This window comes from Agelaius tricolor, unplaced genomic scaffold (assembly GCF_023055355.1).
Source record: "Agelaius tricolor isolate 1412-34295 unplaced genomic scaffold, bAgeTri1.0.p SCAF_3, whole genome shotgun sequence".
NCBI classification, from domain to species: domain Eukaryota; kingdom Metazoa; phylum Chordata; class Aves; order Passeriformes; family Icteridae; genus Agelaius; species Agelaius tricolor.
The window spans coordinates 54,063,511-54,090,621 of record NW_027269263.1 but is presented as its reverse complement, the minus strand read 5'-3'; the positions used below and the strand labels follow the sequence as shown (position 1 = coordinate 54,090,621).

General features: G+C 36.0%; 1 protein-coding gene across 1 annotated transcript in view; it reads left to right on the top strand.

Moving 5' to 3' along the window:
- Window positions 1-27,111, top strand: part of TBC1D22A (TBC1 domain family member 22A) — a 141,412-nt gene that overhangs the window by 8,067 nt on the left and 106,234 nt on the right. The window contains exons 5-8 of the mRNA XM_071423854.1: window positions 12,183-12,253; window positions 16,335-16,463; window positions 17,608-17,670; window positions 23,302-23,416. Coding sequence (XP_071279955.1) covers window positions 12,183-12,253; window positions 16,335-16,463; window positions 17,608-17,670; window positions 23,302-23,416 — 378 coding nt within the window. The remainder of the gene's footprint in view (window positions 1-12,182; window positions 12,254-16,334; window positions 16,464-17,607; window positions 17,671-23,301; window positions 23,417-27,111) is intronic.

Sequence of the window (27,111 nt, the reverse complement as noted above, 5' to 3'; positions counted from 1 at the left end):
AAGTAGTGCAAATGACCTTGAAATCCTTTGATTCACACTTGAGTAATCATCCTATAAAGATGGTGTAAAATGCAAAAAGAAGAATTATGTGTATAAATTTGGAAGTGAAGATTATTTTAATCATTGGAAACCACTAACAGATTTTTGAGTTGGGTTTGGTCCACAGGCTGGCTACTTTGAACTTGTGGAAATAGGTAGTTACTGCAAGAAATGTGGGCTGGTAGAAGGAGCCTATTGTAAGAAGCAGTTTGGTTGGATGGGGACTTTGGGAGTGACCCCTGTCAATTAGATTGCAGTGAGTGCAGGGGTGCAGGGTCAGGAAGCAGAGTGGGGCTGCTGCTAGGATAGCTGAGCTCAGGAGACAGCTGTGAGGTAGCTCTAGGGTCTGTTTGTCTGCATAGCTTCCCACTCCTGGTCGTGCATGCCAGCTTATTCAGCAGGAATAATTCACAGTGGTTTTGTGCAATCAGCCTGTGTTTATGCTTGACTTGCAGTCAGTTTGCTGCAGACTTACTGAATTTCAGGTCTTGTCTTTCCTTGTAATGGACCTTGCATTACTAAGTGAAGATGGGCTTGCAGAATTTTTACTAACAAGTTGCTTGATTTAAGGGGGGGGAACAGAACTTTGACAAAGCAGTGTAGGGGGTAGTATTTCTGAGAAGAAATTTTTCTTTCATTCACAGACCACTTTGTATATATTAGAGGAACAGTACTGCTGTGTCTATCAGATTTCCAATTAAAGTTTAATTCTTTTTGTTCAACTTGTGTTTTTTAGTAGTCTTGTAAAATGTTTTAGGGAGATGTTAACTGTGCAAACACCATGTAAGCAATGTTGATAAAATCTGACAAAGCAACAAACAAGTTATTGTATACTTGCAACTTCAGCACAGCTGATGTATGATGGGTTACTAATATAAATTTAAAAATTAACTGATAAAAGCATTAAGGAAGTGCTTTAATCTTTAAATCAACTATTTTTCTGTTTTTTACACATATATGGCTAATGAGTATGTAATTGGATGTGAGAAATGTGTTTATTTAAGTAAAATAAGAACCAGTGGTAAACCTGGTGTGCTCTGTTCTCTTCATTTAATAAAGCTTCAAAACACTGTATTGCTACCATTATGCAACATAACACATGTATTATTTCAGAGTCAAACCAACTAATTTCTAAAGTTGTAAAATTGTTTTGCATGTTAGAGTCACCTTTTTTCCTACTTAGTCATGACAAATCTCAAGCTGAATAAAATATGTTGAAGTTTTAGCATACTACCTTGATAAAAATAATAGAAGGCCCTGTAAAAGTACCCATGAGAATTGTGAAGTATTCCCATCTTAAATTTACTCCAGCTGCTGTACACATTCAAGAGCACTTTTCATTTTACTTTTAAAAAAAATCATCTATTTTTCTTTCTCCTTATGACCAGATCTCAAAAAGGAAACCTTTTTGGGGAGTACTGGAAGTGGCTGAGTTGGGTGCTGTCTCTTAGCTAATCTTTTGCTATGGAAGTAGTGGATAATGTTGTGAAGTCTTACTGAACTTGTAAAGAATAGCTGAACTTTTGATTTATCTGATGGTGGCAAAAACTAATTACGTCATTTTACAGGACTTAAAATGCTGTAATCTCAGATTATTTTATAACAATAGCTGGTTGTCTCTGTGTGCTATAATAAAAGAAGTCAAGAATGGTTCTCTAGAGATTAAATTCAGAAAGAAAACATGTAGATATCTCTTTTCCCCATCACAGCAGTCTTCTGTATTGTTGCAGCAACTTGAAATAGGATTTTCCTATTCATGGTCACATCCATTGCAGATTTATATTAAACCTGATCTAACATAGTAATTACCTTTTCTTTCACTTATGGCTCATAAATCTAGTATTCTGTAACTAGTTTGTTATGTCCTATAAAATTGCTTGCCAAACTGGTGCTATTGAAAAGTTTCAATAACTTTACAAAATGCATTAATTGAAATGAACTTGATTAATTTTGTCCCCAGCTTCATTAATTTATCTGCACTAAGCTACACAGTGATTTATCTCTGTGCTCCTAGTACATCCATGTAATTTAGAATTTTAATGCCCCCTACAGCTGTGCATTACTTGTAGTTGACCATGTGAGTGCCTATTCTTCTTCTAGTTTGTTGATATATAGTATAAAGTTAACATGTGTCCTACTGCTGCTTCGTGTGATGTGCCATTAGTCATATCTGTCTTTTCAAATTATTATCACCAAAAGGTGTCCTCTCTGATTCTTGTTCTGTTTTAGTTAGCTTTTTGTCTACAAAACATGCTTTCCTATTTAGCTAATGAAAAAAGATTATTAACCAGACAGTATTGTACCAGTAGACTATGTAACACCTTTTTTATTAATTCAGTCTTCTGAAAGAAATGAATGTGAAATATCCATTATTTATTCCCTTTTTAGTTACTTGTTGCAGAATTAGTATTTTGTCTTCCTATTTTCTGTGGGTTGGTCTCATAACTTGTATTTTCATTTAATAGTAAGCATTTATTCTGATTACTGCTCTGGTGGTATATTTCAATGTAAAGGTATTAATTTATGATTTTTCATTGTAACTAGATGATAATAGATTCTTGAAACAATTTTGAGAAGATTTTGCATAGTTTGTTTCTTCAAGATACATTTCTCTTCCTTTGTTAAGATTGACATAGTAGGTCCAGACCTGTGCTGATTCTGGCGATTGCTCCAGTTTGGGTGCAGGACCTTACACTTGCCCTTGTAGAACTTCATGGGGTTTGCCTTGGCCCACCTCTCAAGCCTGTCCAAGTCTCCCTGGATGGGATGCACTCCTTCCAGCAAGTCCACTGTGTCACAGCTTGGTGTCATCTGCCAGCTTGCTGAGTGTGCACTCAGTCCCTCTGTCCAGTGTCTTGAGGAAGACACTAAATGGTATTGGCCCCACTGTGGACTTCATGGGATACCACTCGTTACTGGCTTCCACTTGGAGCTGAGCTATTGACTGCAACCCTTTGGATAAGGAACTGACCAAATGTCTGCATCCTACAGCCCATCCCTCAAACAAATCTCTCCAGTTTTAGTGGCAAGGATGTTGTGGGGGACTGTATCAAAGTCTTGCGAAGAACTGTGGTTTAATTTTAGATTAATGTTGTTTTTTAACAAGGATTTGTTAATTTTGACTTGAGTGAAGACTCCTTACTCTTATGTGTTCCAAACACCACCTATCATTGATTTAAGTTTTTATTGAAGGGGAAAAAAAAGAGTAAGGCTGAACCAGCTGCAGCTCCTGTTAACAAACAAGATAATCCTTCCCTTTTCTCAGTTCTGAAAAACAAGCCTGTGACCTAAAGCTTTACCTTTTTTTTTTTTTGTCAAGATTTTTGGTATTCAAGTATGACTCAAATTAATAAATGGGTAAGAGGCATTGTGAAGTACACAGATGAGCCTAGTTCTGAGGTTCTGGACTTCTTGTCTATAAATAGAAATCCAAGGGATTTTTTTTACTATCAGAATAGCTTAGAGACTAAGCTGTTTCTTTTTGTGTGGATGTCCACAGGGAACATTTCAGGTTAAAACCATTGATCTGCTCAAAAAGTGTGCTCTTAGCAGAGTCCTTAAAACTCCCATGTTATACTCATGGCTCCATTAATGAAGAGTGGAGTTCTGTACTGTCTCTTTCCAAGTGGATTTGGAATTACAGTGGGACTCCTAAGTTCAGCTGATGTGAAGGGGTTACTGTTATAAAAAAAAAACCAAACCACTAAATTATCATTCAAATTTCTGTGTACATAGAAAAATTGTTGTGGTAGTTACAATAACTGATCATCAAAAAAGAAAAGAGTTAGCATTCTACTCCAGATTACAAGATTGATTAATTAAAAGGGTTTTTTTTTTTGGTGTCCATTAAAGTTTTAGCAGAATTTTTAGGAGATCATTGCACTGGTTTTTGATCAGATGTTCAAAAACAGTCTGTGAGTCTTAGGCATGTGGTGAACAATATAGTGAAGAGGGGTATTTTAGTCTGGATGAACTGGGAGAAAGACAAGTACTACATGATGAAATGTTCTTTTAGTTCTTGTGTTTGTATGGCTGTTTTGTTTGTTTTTGGTGTTCCATCTCTCTTCCTTACCTGAGAGCATCATGAAAGCTGAACTTACAATTTGTGAAACCTGTATTATCCAGTAAAATACATGGGTGAGAAGTTCAGTGTTCTCTCTTGAAGTCACAGAGTGAGGGAGCAGCTTTGCCTCTTCCCATGATGTTTTGCAGACTTTGTGGCATGGGAGGGACTTACCAGGAATGTCACCAACAAGACTACTGAGAACTCTGAACATGCTCTGTGTCCTTAAGCTTTTGAACATCAAGATTGGCAATGTACCTGTTGTTATGAGTGGCACATACAGCTTGTAAATCAGTTTACGAAGGCTCAAGGAAGTATAATTAATCCTTTAGGTTTTCTTGCCAGCATCTCTTTCACTATTAATAATGTTGGAACCTAAGTCATTGTTACTTCATTAGCAGCATGCCCAGAACTGGAAGAAGTACATAAAACTTGTGTGGGATGGTAAACACAGTGGAGCACGTTTCACTGTGTATGTCTGTGCTGTGCTGCCTCCCTGTTGCAGATTATTGGTTGGTTTTGCCCTCACGTGTGTTTTAGCCACAATGGACAATTACTCTGGATGTGATGTATGTTTGCAGTTAACTGAGAAAAACTTACATGGATTAGAGATTAAGGGCTAGCCTTACAGAGGAATTTGATATAATAGAACCTATAGTAAAGCTAAACTAAATAATACTTACAGTGCAACCACTGAAGTAAAGACTCATAATTAAATCATTTAGAGCTGCTTTTTTTTTTAACATTCAGAATAGGGTATAAAAGGTTTTCCCTTAGCTGTACATGAAAAGTTAGAAACTTTTTCAATGGCATTAATGTAAAAATAAAAACAGTTGATATTGCACAGAAATTGGATGTTTTGGGAGAACTATGAAAAACAACATCTGCTGCTGCAACAGTTGTTCTCCATTACTTATTGTTTCCATCACTGCCTTCACATGTTGCATGTCTTGGCAATTTCAATAATTTTTTTGCCTTACTTTTCCTAATCACTTGCTTTCTTGTACCTTGTAACACCAACCTCATCTGCTTCTGCTTCTGATTTTTTTATGTGAAGTAGCAGACAAGATGTACTTTCCTACTCTTTTCTAGCAAAGGCTCTGAAAACGATCTTACCCTGTATTTACAAAGGTGGATTGGACTTTATTTCCTGTTTCTGCAGCATTCAGAATAACTCTTTGTTCCATTGAGAAGATTAGGAGCAGTGTTTGATTAAAAAAAAAAAAAAATTAATGAAGTGCCTAACAGAGCTATTATTCATTTTGAAAACCAGTTGCTGTGGTTGCCATAGTAATAACAAGCCCTGTATTAAAGTTATTTTCTATAGGTACTGCCTGTATTATAACGTGCTGTTGGGGGAGCTGCAGTTCTGTGCATCTCTGCTTTTGAAAGAATTTTCCAGCTTTTTATAGTTAAAATATCTAAGGAATTTATGTTGTAGGAACATAAAACATGTAAATCTAGTTTATCATATCTATCATGGAGTTGCTCATGCAGGCCATGACTTCATGTAGCCATGTATAGTAATCTCAATGAAATAACAGCTGTATCAAAAATGAATAATACATACAGAGAAATTTTGAACTCCTTTAATATTTCTTATATATTTGTAATGGGTAGAATGATTAGCTTGTAGTTCCAAGAAAAATACTTGTCGACTTGGTTGTTTGGCCTCATGTTTTAGGTGTAGTGGGTAATAACTTCAGTAATTGCTTGTACAGTTAAAAGCTGGCAAACTAATGGCATGTTTTCTTTGTAAAATTCCCCATGAAATATTTATGGAATATGAGAAGTCTTGAAATCTAAATGCAGTGAAAGGATAGTCCTAAGATTTCTGTTAGAACAATTGCTTTAAACTTTTTCTTCCTCAGAGAGAGGAAACATATCTGTAAGTGTATTGTAGTAAGCCAGGTCAAACAATTTTTTTCCTAAATTAAATTAATCATATTAATTTGAAGGATTTTCATACCACATTATACCTTCATAATAAAATATCCTAAAGCACTGTTTCTGTGAAAAGTAACTGCTGTCTCCTACGCAGAAGTGATAGTTGGCTAGTAGGAACAAATTGAGATACTTTTTGTCTAAAATCTATGGGGATTTATAAATTCTTTCATACCCATTGGTCACAGAATTGTGTCAAGTAATGAGGCAGCTGAAAAACAGACTAACAATTGGGGCTTAAACTGTTTCTTCAGAAAGAATCCTTTTAGTTTGAGAAAGAGTTCACAGGCAGGGTTTTACAGGTACTGTTTTTGGATCTGGCTTATTTCAGCTGGTTCTTTGCTCACTCTTTTAACAAATGATTGCGTCTATAATTAAAATGTTTACAAGTGCTCATTTTCAAAATAATTGATCTGGAAGTTTAGGAAAATATTAATTGTATTGAAACAAGAATATTTTTGCAGTACTCTCTTGATTGAAAATGTGTAGGTGCTATTAAAACTCTTGTAGAATGTCTGTGCTTGGGAACATGCTCGGTGACTCAAAACTAGGATGTCTAATTCCTTGGGAAATCTGCAAGGGGAAGGAGTTGCTCTAATGACAATTCATTGACGTTATGCTTTGACTAGGGAGAAAGTATTTTAATTAATTATTAAACTATTTGTCATTGGCTGAAATGTTACAAAGTTCATAAAATAGTTTGGGTTTGAAGGGACCCTTAAGACATCTAGTTCAATACCCATGCAATTAGCAGGGACATATTTAACTAGATCAGGTTGGTCTGAGACCCTCACCCAGACATAGGACATTCACAACTCCTCTGGGCAACCTGTTCCAGTGTTTCACCATCTTCACTGTAAAAAATTTCTTCCTTACATCTAGTCTGAAGCCACTGTCTTTCAGATTAAAACCCCTTGTCATATCAAAACAGACGCTGACAAAAAGCCTGTCCCCATTTTTCTTATAAGCTCCCTTTAAGTATGGAAAGGCCGCAACAATGCTGCCCAGAGCCTTTTCTTTTCCGGGCTGAACAGCTCTCTCAGCCTGTCTTTATAGGAGAGGTGGTCCAGCTGATGCCTGATGCCACAAGCTAAACAGTTTCCTTTAATGAAAGATCTTCATGGTGCAAATACAGCAAGATGCACACATAATACAGTGTGACAATTTTATTAGTTTAACAAATTAGCATACTTAACAGAAATCATCCAATTAGAAGAACAGTTAATTAAGTAATCCCCCTTTTGATTCTGCCCCCCACTGAAGCTGCCCCTAGCTTCTAACCCCACATTTATTACATATATAGATATAATACATAGTGAAAAAATAGTGGTTCACACTATAGAGGGAAGACTAAATAAGATTCCAGGAAGGTTAGCTTATTGTTCTAAAATTTAGGTAAGGGGGTAGGAAGAGTACTATAGTTAGTTAAGGAGCTATACAACTATACAATAGTAGTCTACAGAGCTACAAATATATGGAAAATGTAAAAAACCCAAAAATCTGTTTAGCATTACAGCCCCCTGATCATCTACATGGCCCTCTGGGCTCAATCTAAAACGTCCATGTCTTCCTCTTACTGAGGACTCTAGGGCTGGATGCAGTACTCCATGCCCACCTGAGGCCCTCACCAAAGTGTGGTAGAGGGGGCAGAATTACCTCCCTTGACCTGCTGGCCATGCTGCTTTTGAGGCAGCCCAGAACACGTTTGACTTTCTCACCTGTCCAGCCTCTTGTCCACCAGTACCCACCAGTCCTTCTCCCATGTGTATTGATCTAATCCCTCCATCCCCTGGCCTGTATTTATACTGGTTGGTTGCCCCAGCCCTGGTGCAGGACCTTTCACTTGTTCCTGTTAAACCTGATGCCATTCCCATGATCCCACTTCAACTTGTCCAAGTTCCTCTGAATGGCATGCCAGCTCTCAGCTGTGTCAACCACACCACTCAGCTCAATGTCACTCCAAATTTGCTGAGGGTACACTTGATCCTGCAGTATATGTCACCAACACGGAATGACACTAGGCTCACTATGCACTCCTGAGGGGCATCACTCATCCCTGATCTTCATCTCGACCATTATTCCCTGGATGTGCTCATTCAAGCAATTCTTCATTCACCAAAGTGTCCAGCCATCAAATCCACTTCAGTCTCCAATATAGAGAAGGATTTTGTGGGGGACTATGTCAAAGGCTTTACAGAAGTCTAAATAGATGACACCTGTAAATCCTTTCCTTGTTCCACTGATTAGTCACTCCATTGTAGAAGGCCAAAATGCTGCTCAGGCAGGACTTGTTCTGGTCAGCTATGATGACTGTCTCAAATCTCATCACTGTCCTGCACGTGCCTTCACAGAGCTTCTAGGAAGGTCTTCTGTTCCATGATCTTCCCAGGCACAAAAGTGAGGCTGACCAATCTGTAGTATCCAGGGTCCTCTTTTTTAAAAAATTAAGTCTCTAGTATCTCAAGATACTCACATTTCAGTTCTCAGGTTATTTCAATTACGTGTGGTTATTTGATTTTTAGGAACTCACCTGTTGAGTCATTTGTAAGAATAAAGCCTGTCTTAAACACTGTAATAGAGACACTTGCTGTAAAATTTAGTTATGTATGTCTAATAAAATGCACATGTAGTTAATGTATTTTAACAGCAGTATTAGAATTTGGCTTCACTGTCAGGCTTTTATGTATGTCTAAAATGATACTCTTGTGTATATGCTTCATTTTTCTCTTCCTATTCTGCAATGAAGCATTTTTATTTTATGTTATAGTACGGTTAGACTAAGTCTTCCAGGAGCTACTTTGGTCCTGCTGTTGTAATTGCTGTTGGAAAGGGCAGGGTCCTTTGTTTTCTTTCCTCTTGTTTTGGTGATGAACCATCAGAGGAAAGCATCATTTGATGCTTTAGCAGTAGTGCCGCGCAAGGGTCAGACTATGTGCTTTTGGGGTTTGCCATTACACCTCATAAGAATTCTTGCATAGCCCCTTTGAGTTTTGCTGTGTGCTCTTTGTCACTGGCCAAATAGTAGTTGAGCTCACTGTAGTGAAAAGTTAGGGCCAGAATTCTATATGTTTTTTTTGGATTAGTCTGGGATCCTGGAATTTCGGAAGGCTATGACATAGGATAGCAGTCAGTGTGAAGAAATAGAACTCTCACATACCCAGGGTAATGGTTTGTAATGGAATTGACTTAACTCTCAGTTGTGCAATCATCTGTCTAACAGTCCTCTGTCCTGAAAGCAATTACTGTACCACTTATGAAAGCAAAACCAGAAACAAAAGCCTTGAGAAAGTTCAGAAGGATGGCATGACAACAGAGCAGAGGAGGTTATTAAATACAATAGAAGGTTATTAAATACAATCCAAAAGGTAAAGTTCTGTGTCAAATAAGGAGAGCAGAGAAGAATATGAATCCTGTCAGGCCAAATGAATGGAAGCATTTCTAAAAGAGTTTGAGAAACAACTTAGAAACATGTAAAAACTAGCTTTGAATGGGTATTCTCAGATATATTGAGAGAAGGAGCATTGATGAAGATTTGGTAGGCCCAGCAGGCAATCTAGGTGTAAAAAGAGCTCCCAGAGATGATAAGACAGTGGCAAAGCAACGTAAATAATTATTTGTGTTCAGCATGGAAGAATGTAGGGATGTATTCACTCCCAAAATCCTGCATGATGGATAAATAGAGAATCTGTTTCAAATAAGTGGTGTAAAAACCCCCATCATTTGTCCCTGGTTTTCACTTCCATGCTGAGATTTCCTTCCAGAAAGAGCAGTCCTTTTGAACCCACTCCCATAGTGTGTGTTACTGTTTGGAATTGCATGATAGCCCAAGCTATCCTGAATTAAAGGAAGTGTATGTTCATTGCAGAATAGGATTGGGAGGGGAGGGAGGGAAAATAAGCTGTGTTCCAATTTGCTTTTGTATTTCCTATCTTTGGCCTTAAATGAGTTACTTAAAAGTAAGTGGAATTTTTGTACTTGGTGATTTGGGATGATCTGTCACTCAATCATATGCTTCACATTTCTGATTGTGACAGTAGATCTGCATGTTTTCCTTTTTTATACTTTTTCTTACTTTACATGTGCTGTTTTCAGAGGTTGGTACCCATGTTTGGGCATGGATTCCTATTGAGGTGAGTTAAGGGTGGAGCAAAAATATGGAAAGGTGAAAGATTAGAGTAGGTTTGGTGGGTACAGAGTTGAGAATTGACAACTGTGTTACTAGAAAATAATAAAAGTGGTTGCTTAGTTACAATTTATTTTCTATATTCTTCATATACTAACTACACAGTTTGTAAATGGTATGATTGTACATAAAGGCAGCCAAAACTTGAAACTTGAGCAAAATGATTGTGTAAGGAAGTAAGAAACTAATGCACAAGATAAGTTTTCATTCAGCCTGGACACAAATAGATTAGACCCAGTAAAGTATATTTGTTCATAAATACTGCACAAGGACAAGTAGAGCAGGAATATGCACAGTTGGAGATTTTGATTTTGAAGACTTGAGGCTTTCATTGGTATTAAAACAATTGGAGCTAACTGTCATGCTTATGTCAGGGGAAGGGAAATATAATTTGTAGATTGTTTAGTTAAGGCAGATATTATCTCTTTTTTATTGTTTTTGTTCATAAACTGTACAAAATACTGTTTTTCTACTCTTGTTCATGTTATATGTTTATTTTGCCTTTACATCTTCTGACCACTTCCTGCCTTTCTAGCTTTTAGAATATAACCAGTGATACTGTTACTCATGCTGTAGTGCTTGATAGGGTGGGGATTTACTTGGAATCAGATCATGGTGGAATTGCAGAAGTGGTCAGGGCTGCAAGCCAACACTAAAGCTGCTTGGAGGCTGAGCAAACTCCCTGGGGTGTGGAGAACTACTGTAGGTCTTGTGAGAAATTGCTCTATGTAACAAACCACAGTGTGGGAAGCTGACACAAGTTGTAGATGGCACCCTATGGTATGCCTGGATTTCACAAGTAGTCAAGAGGGAATTGTGTGAGAGGTGCCCAAACAGTGCCATTGTATGGAGAGAGGCACTGAGAGATCACTTAGGAAAGTGCAGTGTTACAAGAGCAATGGTGCCTGATAATCATTTCAGAAATTCCATATTTAGGTATAGCAGTAGCAAAACTGGGACCATGAAGGGAAGAAATAATTGGAGTGGTTTGTTAAATGGGGCAGAGAAAAGGAAGTAGAAGTGTGCTGGAAAAAGATCAAAAAATGGGGAACAGGGTTAAGGGATGTGACCAGCTGCTGTCTGGGGTTCGTGTTGGGCAGCTTGTGCGCGATGATCACAGCTGGAGTATGACAAATTAAACTTCTTTCAGTTGCTTATTGCATCTTTTTCTCATTGAATCCTTCTGTTTGCAGTGACAGCATACTCATAACAAAGTGTATTTGTTGGGCCAGCCAGTGACTTTTTGAATTTATCTCCTAATCTGTCTGTTCTCTCTGACAAGTTCTACTTTCTTTTTTTTTTTGCAACTTTGGTTCACACTGGACTCTGGTAGTGTCATATTTTTCTAATGTTACTGATCCTTTGGTCATTTTTTAATTCTTCCAATGCCTCTCAACTCCTTGAGAGGAAGGATAAGGGGGAAATTTATTGTGAACTGTGAAATTTCTTGGGGTTATGTGTATAAGCATGCTTTCATGTTTCCTCCATCCATGCATATTTAGTGTGCAGAAGTACTGTGAACTTCTTAATGTTTTTTGAAAGCATATGCTGCTGCTCCTTATTTTGTGCAGACTTTAATAATATAACAACTGTCTTACCTGCTTTGATACACTGTATTCCTTTCTCATGTATCTCAAAAATATTTGGAAGAATAATACATTTATGTAGTGTGTTGCCAACTGTGACAATATAAGGCATGTACCAAACAGTAATGCTGAGAAATACTCCAGAGAGTTACCTTATCACACTCAGTACCTATTACCATAGGGGTCCCTATGGATAGCAATTATCCAGTATTTTATTAATTCATTAGGATTGCCCTATATTTCTGTAATCACTGGATTTTCTAAGAAGACCATTGTTGTGAATGCCTTTATGCTAATTTGAATGTATCTGTGTATGTAAATTGGTAGTAATTTCCTTGCTTCTTATGAAACCATTGTGTTTTAATAGATGAATTGAGAAAATTGAGTTGGTCTGGCATTCCCAAACGGGTTCGTCCAATTGCATGGAAGCTTCTTTCAGTAAGTTGTATTTTTTTTATTTTATTCTTCCTCTGCATTTAGTACTAATAGCTTTTTCAAGCATTGCAAATGATTTTGCATGAATTGTAATCCATCAGTGATGGTTGGAAACATGTCTTGTGCTGAATTGTAATGGAAGTTATGTTCTTTTACTCAATTTCAGGATTAATCTATCAAAATGAAAGGAGGGGGATGAGAAGTAGTAGTAAATCGTGCCCGCTGTATATCTTTATTTTTCAGCCTGGCTTTCTGTGAAAGAAGGGCTCATGATAACAGTGGCTTCTTTCAACCAGTTTTGATGGAATGGTGGAGAGTTCAAAGACAAGTAACATTCTTAACAGCTTTCTTGAAAACAGACACATAGTAGGGAAAGCAAAGCCTATCAGCGTCCTACGAAAGGCTTCATTCTGACTTCACATTAAAGTAACTGCAAGAAAGGATTAACACTGTAGTGAGGAAAAGCAGTGATAGCATCTATAGGTTTTTTTGGCTGATTCTTCTATAGTGCTTTAAGATGAACAACTCTGAACCACTGTGTCAATTGAGTTGTGGCATTGGCTCTCCTGATGTCAGACCTGTGAGGCAGTTCAGAGGCAACCTCAATAAAAAGCTAATCACTTTTTTGTGGTGCCAGTTTTTGGCTGGCTGAGCACTCTTCTCTTTCCCTATGGCCAGAGGATATTGCCTTGGCTGTAGCTTAGGAGTAGGCTGGGTGAAGTACCATGGAAGTGTTTCAGTTGGGCATGTGGGAAAAGCTTGTGGAAATAAGTGATTCACTGGGTTTGGTGTTACAGAATAGGATTTTTTTATCTTGGTGTTTGGACTATGTTTAAAAAGGTTCTTCTGCAAAAATGCAGTTCTTCATAAAGGTATTTTTCATGTCTATCTTTTCAGCTATAATGCTTGTGATGACAACGAGTTAAGCATTTTAGCTGTTGTTTGTCTGCCTGTGGTTGGGAGAAAGTTTATGAGGATGTTTGTATAAAAAAGAAGCAGAATTCTCGTGATGTCTACTCTCCAGAGGCTGTGAAAGACACTTTCTCAACAAATCTTTGTGCATTTAAGAACTGTTTAAAATTCTGAATTATACACACACACCAGTTTAGCACTATCGAATTTCTCAGAGAGTAGACTTAAATAGCTTTGCTTTTTATAGAATAATTCTGTAGGGAATGCAAAGTATTTACTTCAGATTGACACTGATTTTCAGTGACTGAAAGAGTCTTTCTTGTTGATGAGTTCTACTAAATTTGCAGCTTAGTTCCTTCTAATGCTAAATGCAGATGCAGTTTAATGGTGGATATTCAAATATCCTGCTGTAATTGAAATTAAACATGGAGCTTACAATTTATTTTAGTTCTGTTTCCAAAGCTATATGTGACTTTGGTTGTAAAAAAGGCATTTTTTTCTCTTGAAGTTTAGAATGTCTGCTTTAAAATACTAAAAGTAAGAAAAATTATGACTAACTCAAAGTTGACTTTGAAACATAGTAAGCTAAATCATAAGCATTTTAAGTTCTGAATCAGAAGACTGACAGTGGGGTTTAGAGATTTGGAATAATGCAAATTATAAAAATATAAAATGAGCTGACTCCTCTTGCTTTCTTGTAAGAGCATAGGCTTTCCTGGAGCTTTAACTTAGATCCAGAAGTTGATTTTAATTTAGTATTCCTGGTCTAGAAAAATGCCTAAGTGTAGAGTTCTCTTGTTCTGTTGCTTTAACAATTCCAGAATCTATTTCAGTTCAATTTGCAACTTCATCTTGCCATATCTCTGCGAAAACCTGCTTTCAGATTACATTTTTGTACTTTATCAATTAAGTTGATTTTCTTTTGAGTAAGAGATTTATGAAACTGGCTTTTTTTGTTTGTTTGTTTTTTCTACCTCCAAATGGCAATATTTTGAAAATTCTTAGCTTTTCTTAAGTAAGTCCTGCTGCGATTTCTTATCTATGTGGTCCTCATTTAGTATGTTTTGGAAACTCAAAGTCTTTTAGTAATCATTACTTTCCTATACTGTAAGGCAGCATTTTCTTTCATCTTCTTTCCCAAGTGGGAAAGAAAAGTGCTTTCAGTTTTTTTGGTCATAAGCTCCACCATGCTTTTCTGCTGCTAACCTAATAGTGACCTACTGTTAATGTCCCAGGTAAGGGGGACTAGTAATGGTAATCCCAGGCAGTGTTTAAAGCCAGGCTGGATGGAGCTCTGAGCAACCTGGTCTAGTGGAAGGGGGGTTGGAGCTAGATGATCTTTAAGGTCCTTTCCAACACCATTTTATGATTCCATACAGTCACCAGGAGCTCCTGGGGAAATAAGTGTTTGTAAAAATCAAGTGATATTTTGATTAAAGATTTGTTGCAGTACTAAAAAAACAACCAGACAACTGAAGAAACCAATGTATATTATGGTTTTAGTATATGTTTGTTTCAAAATTATTCAAAAGTCTTATTTAAAAGGCCCAAACTTAATTTTTTTCTCAGGGAACAGAGTATACTTGGTGGTATCTGAGGCAGATGGTGATTGTCTTGTTTGTAAAACCAGCATAGAAATTGGAATTCTAAAAATATGATTTAACAAAGTGATCAGTTATTTGTTACATAGTCAGCATGTTAATAATGTTAATAAGTGTTTGATGAAGACAGTTTTTCAGTATAATACTCTGTTGATGTTATGCATGTCTACTGGTAACAACATATATAAAAAAAGACATTATTTATTTTTAAAATACAGCAAAAGTGTTAAGCACACTGTACCTAAACAGCAAGAAGAACTGCAGAGGCTCTCTTCTCTTTTGAATAACAAAACCGAAGATATGTTTGCAAAAGCCTTTAGAGGAAATTAATGAATAAACGGATTAAACTTTCCACCAGTTTATTCACTGCTGATACGTTGCAAGCCTTCCCAACTTTTAAAACCTAATTTGTAAAGTGAACAGGAAACACGACATGTTGAATTGAAAGATTAGTTCAGTCTTTGAAACCGAAGAATGGTGAAAAGACTTGCTGAGAAAGTATTGGTGTGCTTCAAGCAATCACATTTGATTTAAAAAATGAATTATTTTCTAAAGCAACCAAATAAGATATCCTACAGGGAAGAAACCACTACTGTTGAGAATAAATGGGAACACTACTGTTGAGAATAAATAAATTTTATTCAATAAAATTATTGAATAAATTCAATATTTAATACAAAACACTAGGATAAGATATTAAATGTCAGACCAAGTCTTTAGGAAAACTGAAGCTGGTGAGGTTTAAAGTACTTGGAATCAAACACAAGTCTGTATATCTTAAAGGAATTAATTTTGAAAAAGAAAGTACCTCTTAAGGTATCTGAAATGTAATATGGCTTGTATATTCTCCTGTCATTATAAACTAAGTAATGAAAGTGTACAGGAATGACATTTTTAATGATTTGAATATAGTATCATAGAATTGTTTAGGTTGGAAAAGACCTTTAAGGCTGTGTAGTCCAACCATAAACTCAGCACTGGCAAGTCCATCAGTAAACCATATCCCTAGGGGCCACATCTGTGTGTCTTTACTACCTCCAGGGATGGTGACTCAGCCGTTTCCTTGGGCAGCCTGTTCAAGTGCTTGATAATCCTTTCCATGAAAAAGTTTTTCCTAATATTGAATCTAGCCCTCCCTTGCCAATGTATGTAATTCCTACTTAAAGGTAATTTTTTATTAAATTTAAAAAATTTAATAAAATTGCTCCAATACTGGCCACATAGAAATTAAGCAACTTGCATGTTTTTAAAGTTACCTAAACTAATTTATCTAAGCTTTTCTCCTCAGAAATCAATACCATCTTAGTATTTTTGATGAGAAATCGCATTTTGTAGAAAAAAAAAGAAAAGGCAAAAAAAACCCCAGCTGTTTTTATAAGATGTTTCTATCTGAACTTTTATTTGAGTTGGAGGGATTAGAAAAAATAGTTTAGTAAAGGATTATTTAGATTTGTGTGGGAGTACATGGCACTGCGTCAGTTTGTTAGATCTCTTGTCACATGTAATCAAATGCCAGCAGTGCTTTTTGTAAGGCAAAGAATAATATCTTTATCATTTCACTGTTTTCTCAGGGCTATCTTCCTGCAAACGTGGACCGAAGAGAAAGCACTTTACAAAGAAAACGCAAAGAGTATTTTGCATTTGTTGAACAATACTATGATTCCAGAAATGATGAAAACCACCAAGACACCTACAGACAGGTAGAACACCTGATTGAATTGACTTTTATCTACAGAACATTTGCTAAAGGACTTAAAGATTATTTTTGAACTTTGCTGCTGTTTTTCTCTGTTTCTTTAATCGTATCAGATAGACAGCCCTCTAATAATTTTCCTAAATTTTAGAAGAAAAATATGAAGTAGTTTTCATCTGAAATTCGAAATAGTGGATTTCTTTTAACGTTAGCATTAGTGTTGCCATGGTTTTCTGTTTAAAAATAGTTGCATTTTGAAATCTTCCATCTTCTGCTCAAACCCTCTTTCAAATAAGTGAAGATGGACAGGGAAAGTACAACAGTGACTGTTTCTTACTGCTCCAAACTTCTGTATAAGAAGTTGAGACTGTATATGATGTGCAACATAAATAAACACAGGGGTGTCAAACTTTCACACTCACCCAGATAAGCAGATAACTTTTGTTCAAGTTTTGTATTGAAATGAGTAGTTTGTAACACTGAGCAATGATACTTCAGCCTTCGTTGGGACAAAAGAAGATAAGATCTTTCTTTCAGCTTCAAGACTAATCTTTAGTAGCAAGAAGTATATAGCATCACTAACAAGGCTTGTGAATAGAAGACAAAATCATCACTTGAGCACTCTGTTGCATAAAAGTCCCTTGTGAAGTGTGGAAAAAAACTTTAAGAATATTGGTACTTTTGTGCTCTCTTCTTGATTGTCAGATACATTAAAATGGGTGCTAAACTCTTCTTTCACCTTTGGACATTTGGACTTGATGATCTTACATGTCTTTTCCATTCTAAATGATTCTATGATAGTGGGAGTTGAATATGACTTCACAGAAGTAGTAGTATGTATTTACTCATAATTACCCTATGGTAATGAGTATTGCCAATATGATTATAATTTACAAATAATTAAAATGTGATGTAAGGATCCTAGAATGTGAATACAAATATATGTGGTTTTAAATTTTGCTTCATTGAAAGATTGACTTAAAGATTTGGCTGTACCTTTTGAAATACAGTAAAAATCCATGTTATCCCAAAACTAATGATACAATGGAATTACAACTAATAGTGTAAACCAATAGAATTATTTTAAGTATCATGTTGCTTAGAAAGTGTGCTGTTGGTTCCTTTTACAGTATTCTTCTTTGTCTAATTAGATCCACATAGATATACCACGCATGAGTCCTGAAGTTTTAAGACTTCAGCCCAAAGTAACAGAGGTAAGAATGATATATTTTCTTTTTGATAGAGGAAACATTTTATTAATGAATCTGATATCATGGTTTGATTAATAATTGGTTTCATTACACTTGCTATTTTGACTTCAGAACAAGCTTAAGTAAAAAAAAAAGACATATAAGTAGAGGTTAAGAATAGCAGTGTAAGTATGAGTAATAAAAGCAAAGACACCTCATTAATTTCCTGTACTGAATCTGTCAGTTTTTATTGTGGTCTTGTGCCCTTGAGGGTATTTTCCCCACTTTTTTTCCTTTTTATATATTTTGTTAATACTGTGTTTTGTAAGTAATCCAGAGCATAATCCTGTGGTTCCATGTATTTGTCAAAATCATTTAAGGTCTGGAAGTTCTTAGAGTGTTCCACTTGGGAAGTTCTCCTTTTTGAACTTGTAGCAGGACTGGTTTGAATGCCTTATCTGATTTTGCATCCTTGTAAGTTTTGTATGTTGCGTGCACAATTTAAATTGTTTTACTACTGTTATAACTATATAATTAATGTAAATATATAATAATGTGATTACGCGTGATTAATGGTAAATGTATTAATTAAATCAGCCTATGTCGCTGGGGAATTGAATCTCATGGGGACATTTCATTTTGAAGTATATAGGTCATAAATAGCATTGATGGTGTGGATTAACCTTTTTCAGTTATTTAATTTAATTCTTCAACTTACACTCCTTCCTAATGGTTCTAGTTAGACCTTCAAGTGTATTGCCATGAAGCTTCTGTTCATACAATTACAGATCCAAATAGAACATAATCTGGTTGTTCATTATGAGAACTTCAATGCAGAACTAGCTTTCATTTGGTTTTCCATTGTTCCAGTTATCTGTTTAATGGCTGCGCTCTTCCACACTTTGGGGAATTGGTTTGAAGAAATAGCCTAGTACAGTTTCAAAAGAAAAACCTATAAATATAGGGCTTTCCACCTGCTTTCTGCACAGTGGTGTTTTACCTGGGCTGTTCTAGGGATAGATCGAGGAGTAGTATAAATACAATCAAGGGACAAGAACAAAGCAATACTGGCAAGAAATAAACTATTAAAGAAATTAATTAGATCAGTGGGCTACTGAGAGAATGGGCTTGCATCTGTCTTTTACTCCATGATCTTTATCAAACTCTACTTGCTTAATGCCATTGTAAAAAAGGGTCATACCACCCAATTTCTCCAATGCTTCTTTCTCTTGCTTTCTGAGTTTCTGGAGACCTACCATAGCACCATCAAATCCCTCAGGCCCACAGGGATGCTTCCCTCCTCCCAAGGGACCTTGCAGATAGGGTGTGTTGTTCCCAGAGCTGATTCTTCTAGAGAGAGAGAAGATGGTGCTGGTCTCTGGTGAGCAACAGTCACTCCCACCTTTTTAAAGTGAGACCGCAAGGGTTATAAAGAGGAGAGGGGAATCAGAGTAAAGGTCAAAGATAGGTTTTAAAGGATTACACTATGTGCAAAACCGTTGTTGTGGGTATTATGGTGAGTTTTGTACATACTTCTGATGCTGCAAAGGTTTAGAGTAATGGTTCCTCTACTGGGAGCAATCTCCCATAGAATGAGATGAAGAGACAGTAGTTGACGGAACTGGACAAAAGCACTGGTTAAAGCTTCAGAGAGACAGCACATGTATAAACCTCACAGTCTCCTGACTTAAATTTTCAAATGCTGCTATTCCAAGATTTTTGCTGTTCTTGGTGCTATCAGTCTCTGTTGCCAAAGAACTTTTAATTAGAGTTAAAAAGGCTGTTTTAATTTCTTATCTGATCTCAGAGTTTGGTTTCTGTAATGAAATGTTGCAGTTTAGAAAAAGATATTTTGAATCTGATGTGCTGAAATAACTAGTTATTATGTGTTCCCTTTAAAATCAGTTTAAAGTGTTTCTTTTTTATGGGAGTTGAATGGATCCTGAGTGAGGAGAAGGCAGTGTTGGAGCAAGGATTTAAAGGACTAAAAATGTCTTAATAGTGTCCCTGAAAAGGAGAACAGAAGAGTGGGAGGTGGTCTTTCATATAGTGCGGTCAAGTTAAAGACTACTTATTATTTAGTTGTAATAAATTTGATTCGCTGATGGACTGGTCTAATTTATTATCTTTTCTTACTTGAACTGTATTTTGTTGAAATGGAAAGCACATGGCTGTATACTTCCCATCTATGCTTGCATATTATGCATCATAATTTCAAGAAAACTGCACAATTTAAAATAGTTTAAATTTTGTCCTTCCTCTTTTTTTTCCTTTCCCTCCTCTACTTAGAAAACAAAAAGCAAATTTTCAAAAGCTTTTGAATTAAGGCTTTGGAGGTTTTGAAGTTCCTCTGAGGTGGGAAAACCCACAAGTAATTCAAACCTTCATTTAAGCTGATGGATTCTTTTCTTTATGTATATGAATATAATTCTTGCTGTAATTATGAATGAGAATCAAATTCAAAAGAGAATAATAGATTGGTAATGACATCTCATGAGATGTAGTGGCTCATAGTAGAAAAATAATTCTAGTTTTTGTTGCTGGTTTGGAAATCAAGAAGGGATCCTTTTGGGAAAGTGACCTTTTTAATGAGTCCTATTTGAATACAGTCATGAGTGTTGTATAGAAACTTAAATCAGCCTGCTGCTCAGGTTTTCAGTGCTCATTTTTATTGATTCAGAACGGTAAATGAAACTTTATGAAAATGGATAGGAAACTGAAAATGCTATTCAGTGTGTATATCAGAATTTCTGATTGGAAGTATTTGGGGATATTAAAGCTGATGTGCCATCACTAAGTGGTGCTTCCTGCTCAAAAATATAACACCCCCCCGACCCCCTACCACCCCAAGCAAAGGCAAACACCACCCCCTCATACCTGGATTTTAAAAACATTTTAAAATCCATTGGCTTCTCAATTTGCAGTGCAAATGGTGTCTTATCAGGTTCTGAGGAAATGAAAGGTTGGTGGTACAAATTTGTGAATTGTTTGACTTCAGACATGTCTTCATGAAAAAACACTATGTTTATAGTTTCTGCAGTGAGTATTTTGATTGATTGTTCTTACTGAATTTGGTTGGTTGTTGACTGTGCATATTTTGTAGCCCCATCACACCATGAGTTTTTTATTTAGCCTAGTGCATAACTCTATTCTGCATTCTCCAATTGCTACTTTAATAAGTTTCTCCTGTCAGCTCATTCTGATATTTGTTCTTTGAGAAAGTTGTTCGTATTTGCAGTATGTTAAACAAGTCCTTTTTCAGAAATGAAACACAGAATGATAACTTTCATAATATTGAGAAACTACTGTTGCTGAAAGTAAAAGTGGCAATGGACAGAAGCAGGCAGAGTAGCTGTGAGCTAACTAACCTTGCTAGATTGGCAGTTTTCCAGCAATACTAAAAATATTACATAAACAGCTGTAATTTCATCAGGATATGATTACATAAAATGTAAAACCATGTTGTAAATGGCTGAGTGTAAAATCTTTATACAATTATTGATAGACAGTGAAGCCCCACTGGCTTTTGCTTAAAGGGCAGAGTTTGTGTTGGTTTTTTTTTTTTTTCCTTTTTTTTTTTTTGGTTTAATATGCAGCTCTTGTTAAAATGCATGAGGTGACAGAACTAGTACCAAGAATTTGTAGCTAAAGGAATAAGCATCTTGGCTAATGGAAACAAGAGGCTTCTGTGGAGGATTTGCTAATGTATACTTCCCTTTTTGCCTAATCTCTGAAATCACACTGCACAAAAACTGAATCTCAGTTGGGGTTGTAATGGATCAGATGTGAACTATCTTAAGATTTGTTTTTCAGCGCCCACCAAAACTTTTGGTACTTACTGTTGTTGACTGTCTCCCCTGTTCTGTGAATTTTCAGCCAGGGAAACATGAAACCTGGAGGACAGTTGACTGTCAAAAGAAAGCCTATAGGAGAAGGATAGATGTTGATATTTGAGACTTGTTTTCAAAGCAAAAGATGCAAATATTTTTCAGCTTCAGGTAACTTATGTGGAAGCCTGTGATGGGAATTTCTAGCACCAGGATGTGAGTCCTTTATGCTAAGACTTTTCCTTACGTAAAAATGACTGCAAGAGGACTTTTAAACTAAATAATAAGTCTTTATTTAAAATTGAATTAAAACAGTCAGCTTATTAATCTAACAAAAACTTAAAGTGAGATTGAATATGAATAATCCTGACTTCACAAATAAACTTCCTCCATTCTGTGCATCCTTTCAGGGCAGGTTCTTCACTGGCTTTCTTGAAGCCTGAGCATTTGTTGACTTCTGGAGTTGCAGCAAACCACAGAATCCTTTGGGTCCTTCCAAAATGTCTCCTCCTTTTATTATTGAGGCCAGATCTGAAGAGCAATATAGTTTGTGCTCTCATGGATGAGCAAACATTCTTTTGTTTCAGAAGATTATATATCCCTGATTGCATGGCTGTAGTTAGGACAAAGCATGTGGCAGCTTTCACTCTGCTGCTTATTTGCAGTCTTTCAAAGGCACGTAATATCTTCAGAAGCAAATAATTGAGACAAGATACAGCCTCTTACAGACCTAAATGGAATCAGAAAAAAGTTCTCTGATTTCTGTGCTCTCTTCTCACACTGAGACATAGTTTGGCCTCATGAGCTTTTGCAGTACTAAACTTCAGTTACAGATACCTAAGCTTCAGTTTATGGAGTTGAGACGGTGAAGTTCTGTGATATGGCAGGCAGTTGCCTTATTTCTACATTTCCTGATTGTTTCAGGTTTTTCAATAACTAGTATGCAGATGCCTGGAGTGTATAACTCCACACTGGAGTATTAGGCAAGCTTAACTTTCGTGGAATCTCTTTTTATGGGCATGTTATTAAAAAAATCTAAACTATATCAAGTCTTTCTTTCTGTTACTTAGGGATAAATAGAATATTTAGTAGAATACTTCTTTCAAAGAGATGAAAAATTATGGAAAGATAATTTCATATGTCCTTCCCTTGAGAAAAGAGGAATTTGGTATTACTGGAAAAGCTCCAGTGAATAAGAGCTACTTTGTATTAACTACTGTAACTGAATTATATACTAGGCTGGTTTTAACATGTGCTAATACCCTGAAATTGCTTCCTTTTGAAGAACTGAGAAGCTTACACAGCACTGGGAGTTGGTTATGAATACCAGTGTTCATTTATGCTTTTGTATGCATGGTTTTTATACTACTTAACTCCATGATATGAATTTTATCTGCAAGGATATTTTCAGCATCCTCATGAGGGGAGGCAGATGGGCAGGTACCAATCCCTTCACTCTCAGGACCAGTGACAAGACTCAAAGAAATGGCACAAAGCTGAGTTGGGGAGGTTTAGGTTGGATATCAGGAATGGGCTTTTCACTCCAAGAGTGGTTGAACACTGGAACTCCCTAGGCTCCCTAGGGAAATGGTCGCAGCACCAGCCTGACAAAGTTCAAAAAGTGTTTGGACAGCGCTCTCAGGCACATGGAATGATTCCTGGGGTGTCCTGTACAGGGCCAGGAGTTGGACTTGGTGGTCCTGAAGGGTCCCTTTCAACTCAGGATATTCTGTAATTCTATGATGTTATGATAATTTACAAGTATCTTGTTGAAAATGTGCTAATGACTTGTTAAATTAAATTGATGGTTTCTTTAACTCTTTTTCAGATTTTTGAAAGAATTTTGTTTATCTGGGCAATACGTCATCCAGCCAGTGGATATGTTCAGGGCATAAATGATCTTGTTACTCCTTTTTTTGTCGTCTTCGTTTGTGAATACATAGGTAAGATTTGTCTTAATACTGAATTATGAATTTTTATTGGTTTTGAAACATCATTTTCATTTTAATCTAACAGTTTGGATGAGCTAATCAAAACATAATTTGATACGTGAATTTTATCATAAATGTTTGTAATTATAAATCTATATTGCTTTAAATACATACTGAGAAGCAACCAGATTTTGAGTAGTCAGTGAAGTTCAGGAACCATCTTGATTTCTGCTTAAGAAGTCTTCACTGTTTTTCTTCTCTTCTAATTCATGCTTTTTTTGAAAACTTTATATTGTACATATGAACCGTACAACAGCAACAAAACAAAAAATGCCTGCCCTGCAGGAAAAAAACCCCACTAAAACAAAAAAAGTAACACATGAAACATGGATATTTTAAAATCAGTTGTGGGGAAATTGAAATCAAGGGAACCTATTAAACTGCATCTGTGACGGAAGTAATGACATCCTGGAATTAAGGTCTGAAAAGTAAGACAACAGTAATCAAATTTCTCTGGTTAAGAACTCTGCTCTTCTGAGACTTACAACATTGGTAATAATGGTGGCGTCAACAACTCCATTTGTGTTGAGTTTTTTGCTTTATATGGGAATATACTTTTGAAAAAATAAACAACTTAGACGTGGGTTAAATCTTAAATTTACAGATTTGTATTTAAGTTGTTATAAGCATTATGAGAATGACTATTAACAATAAGTCATTAGTAACTTGGGTATAACTATGGATATAAAAGGTAAGGTTTAACAGTAAAAATGATAATGTTAATCTGGTTTGAATTGAAATTGTTTTCCTTGTGTTCCTCACATACAGTGAGAATTTAAGTGTTGTGTATGTAAACTTGAGCAATGTATTGTCTGGCTACTTCAGTGGGGCTACCTACAGTGGATTCTTCCTACCTTGTCTGTGCCAGCTGTCCATAGGTGTATTAATCCAGATTGATTAGTTTTAATGAAGGACAGATTATCCTTGAGTTGATGATAGAATATCCATTTACTCATTTGCATGGCAACACCTCTGTTGCTTTGTTCATTTCTTGTTTCATAGGAGGATGTTTCATTGCTAAGCAACTAATGAGAACTACTGCTGCTTTCTCCCTAATCATCTCCTAAGCAGGGTAGAGGCCTACTCCTGAGAGTATTTGCAGTTTCTGCCTTTTACTCTCTCATTTGACAGATCATGAAAATGTTCTTAATGATCCTAGAACAGTTGGGTCTCTAGTAGACTTTAGGGTTGCTAATTGATATAAGAAGTTCAAATGAGATGTGATTAGAGAATTGATATTCCATGTTAAATAGGCCATTTAATTAATACGGTAAATAAGTTTGTCTTTACCACCAACTTACATTTGGAGACTCATGATTGTTAATGTATTTGCCACTTTGTCAGGACTGTCATATTGGAGAGCATAGCTGTTCCTGTGAGTGTTTGGTGGAGAAAGACAAAATGTTAAAACTTTTAACCTTAAAAGATAATTGGGGGAAATGTACGAAGCTCAGAAAACTGTATTCTGAGAGCTCATTTAAAAACTAGTATCTATATAATAAGAAAAAACAGCAAAATCAAGGTTTGTTTTTCTTTCAGTATAGTGGTGGTCATGGCTAAGTGCTAACAGCAGTTATTTCCCCCAAAGACATACAAAAACTTTCAAAGATTTTTCTTTAAATAGCTTTTTGATTTGAAACTTTCTAATATGTTCAAGTTACACTGAGTGATGCACTCAAGTTAGAATGCAACGTCCCCATTTCATTTATTCATTTATGAAGTACATCAAAAATCCTGTAATAAAATTGCAGGATTCAAAACTAACACTGTGAATTGGACTTTGGTAATTTATATAGAAATAAACACAGAATTGCAGAATTTTCCGATCAAAAATGCTTACACTGTTAGTGTATTTATATTTAGTTCAGTAATATTCTGTATTACTTCAGATTTTTACTCTAGATCTCATTTCTTGGTTTTACATGAATATTGGTTTGTACATTAAATAGCTTTGTTTATTGCAATCTTTTCACTATGGATTTTTGTATTTTTCTTAATTTAACTGAAACCTTTTTTGCTGCAGTTCTAAGTCACATGGATCCTAATTTATACAGTTGAAAGTAATAATACTTTTTTTTTTAAGTTCTTTCTCTAGTTTAAAAAAGTCCTAAAGAATTATTAAATGTAAATAATAAATTCTTATGATTGACAATGTCATTAATAATAAATCTGTGCTGACTAGGTCATCTGATGGTACATCCTGGTAATTGAGAAAACACTTGCAGTTTTGTCAAGTATTTTGGTGGGAGGAAAGCCATGTTTATTTTAGCTTTATGACAAATGAGAGAGCCCTTAATTAATCCTTAATCTTGCATAACAAGTGTGTGACGTAGCTATTCTAGTGATGGAAGTCTTTTTGCTTTGCTAAAGACATCAGTCAACTGTTTGGAAAAGTGTTGTTAAGGAACTTCTGAAGATAAAAATGACACAGATGAAAATGCTAGGTTACTTTTCATTTGAATCCAAATGCCATAAAGTCAGTTTTTGGGTGTGTATACAAGTGCTGATGTTTTGATGGTTTAGTATAGATTGAGGTACCTAATTTTAGCACATAGATTCACACATCCAGACTATATTGAGTTATTGAATATAGGAATTGGGTGTACTAAATATTCAGGACATTCTTTCAAACTTTCCACTGGTATGATTAAAGTGTAGTCTGGTGGTGTTTCATTAGTTTCCAGTTTGCAGTAAAAACAGAATGCTGTAACATTTTCAGCAAGATGAAACTTAATTGTCAAATGAAGCCAGGAGAAGGAAAATCATAATTAAAGAAAATTTCAGATGGGGTAGATACTGGCCCCTGCTGGAATACAGTAGTTTCAGTTTTGATTTGCTGGTCTAAATTAGGAGGAGGATGATTTTAAACCTTAGGTTTCTTATACCAGATGATTGTGTGTGTTATTCTCAACATTTAAAAAAAAAATTTTCCTCCTCATGAAAAATGCTGGAGGCATTTAATCTTATTTTGCATACTATAACAGCCTCTTTAGAAATCCAAACACTGGAGGTGCAGGAAAACTATTCTGGGCTTACTTCTAACCTCCTGGATGACATGGTAGTGTTGTAACATGTGCTGTCAGAACAAATGCTAATTACTGTCAGGGCAGTTTTCCTGAAAGCCCTCTGTGTTTGTAGCATATTAGTTTGTGTCAAAATGAATCTCATCCCTGCAGATGCACCAGAGGGGTTTTTGTTAATGAGATAAGATATACCATGTGACTGCTCACTGGTTGTAGACTTTAAGTGGACAAGGAAATTTTGCACTGGACTGCAAGTCCTATTTATTCCAAGTTGCCACAGATGTGCTCTTTGTACACCTTCCTCTTGCCCTGAGTTCCTGTAGAGCTATATTGTTTCCTAGTGTTAAGTTGTGCTGTACAATTACTTGTGGTCTCTTGCTCACCTACACTTCACTTTATCTGACATTCCAGTACATCATCGTTCATGGGCTTGTGTGTGTATCTAAAACCCCAAAGAGGAGCTGGATTTATTCACCATCCAGAGAGATGAAAGTTTCAGAGAAGTACCACCATGATAAGGATGTATGTCAGATTGTTGCTAAGTGGAATAGCTGTATGAAATAATTTTAAGATGCCTAGGAGTACTGGCCCAAGGGAAAATTAGCAGTCAATAGGAAGTCAAGG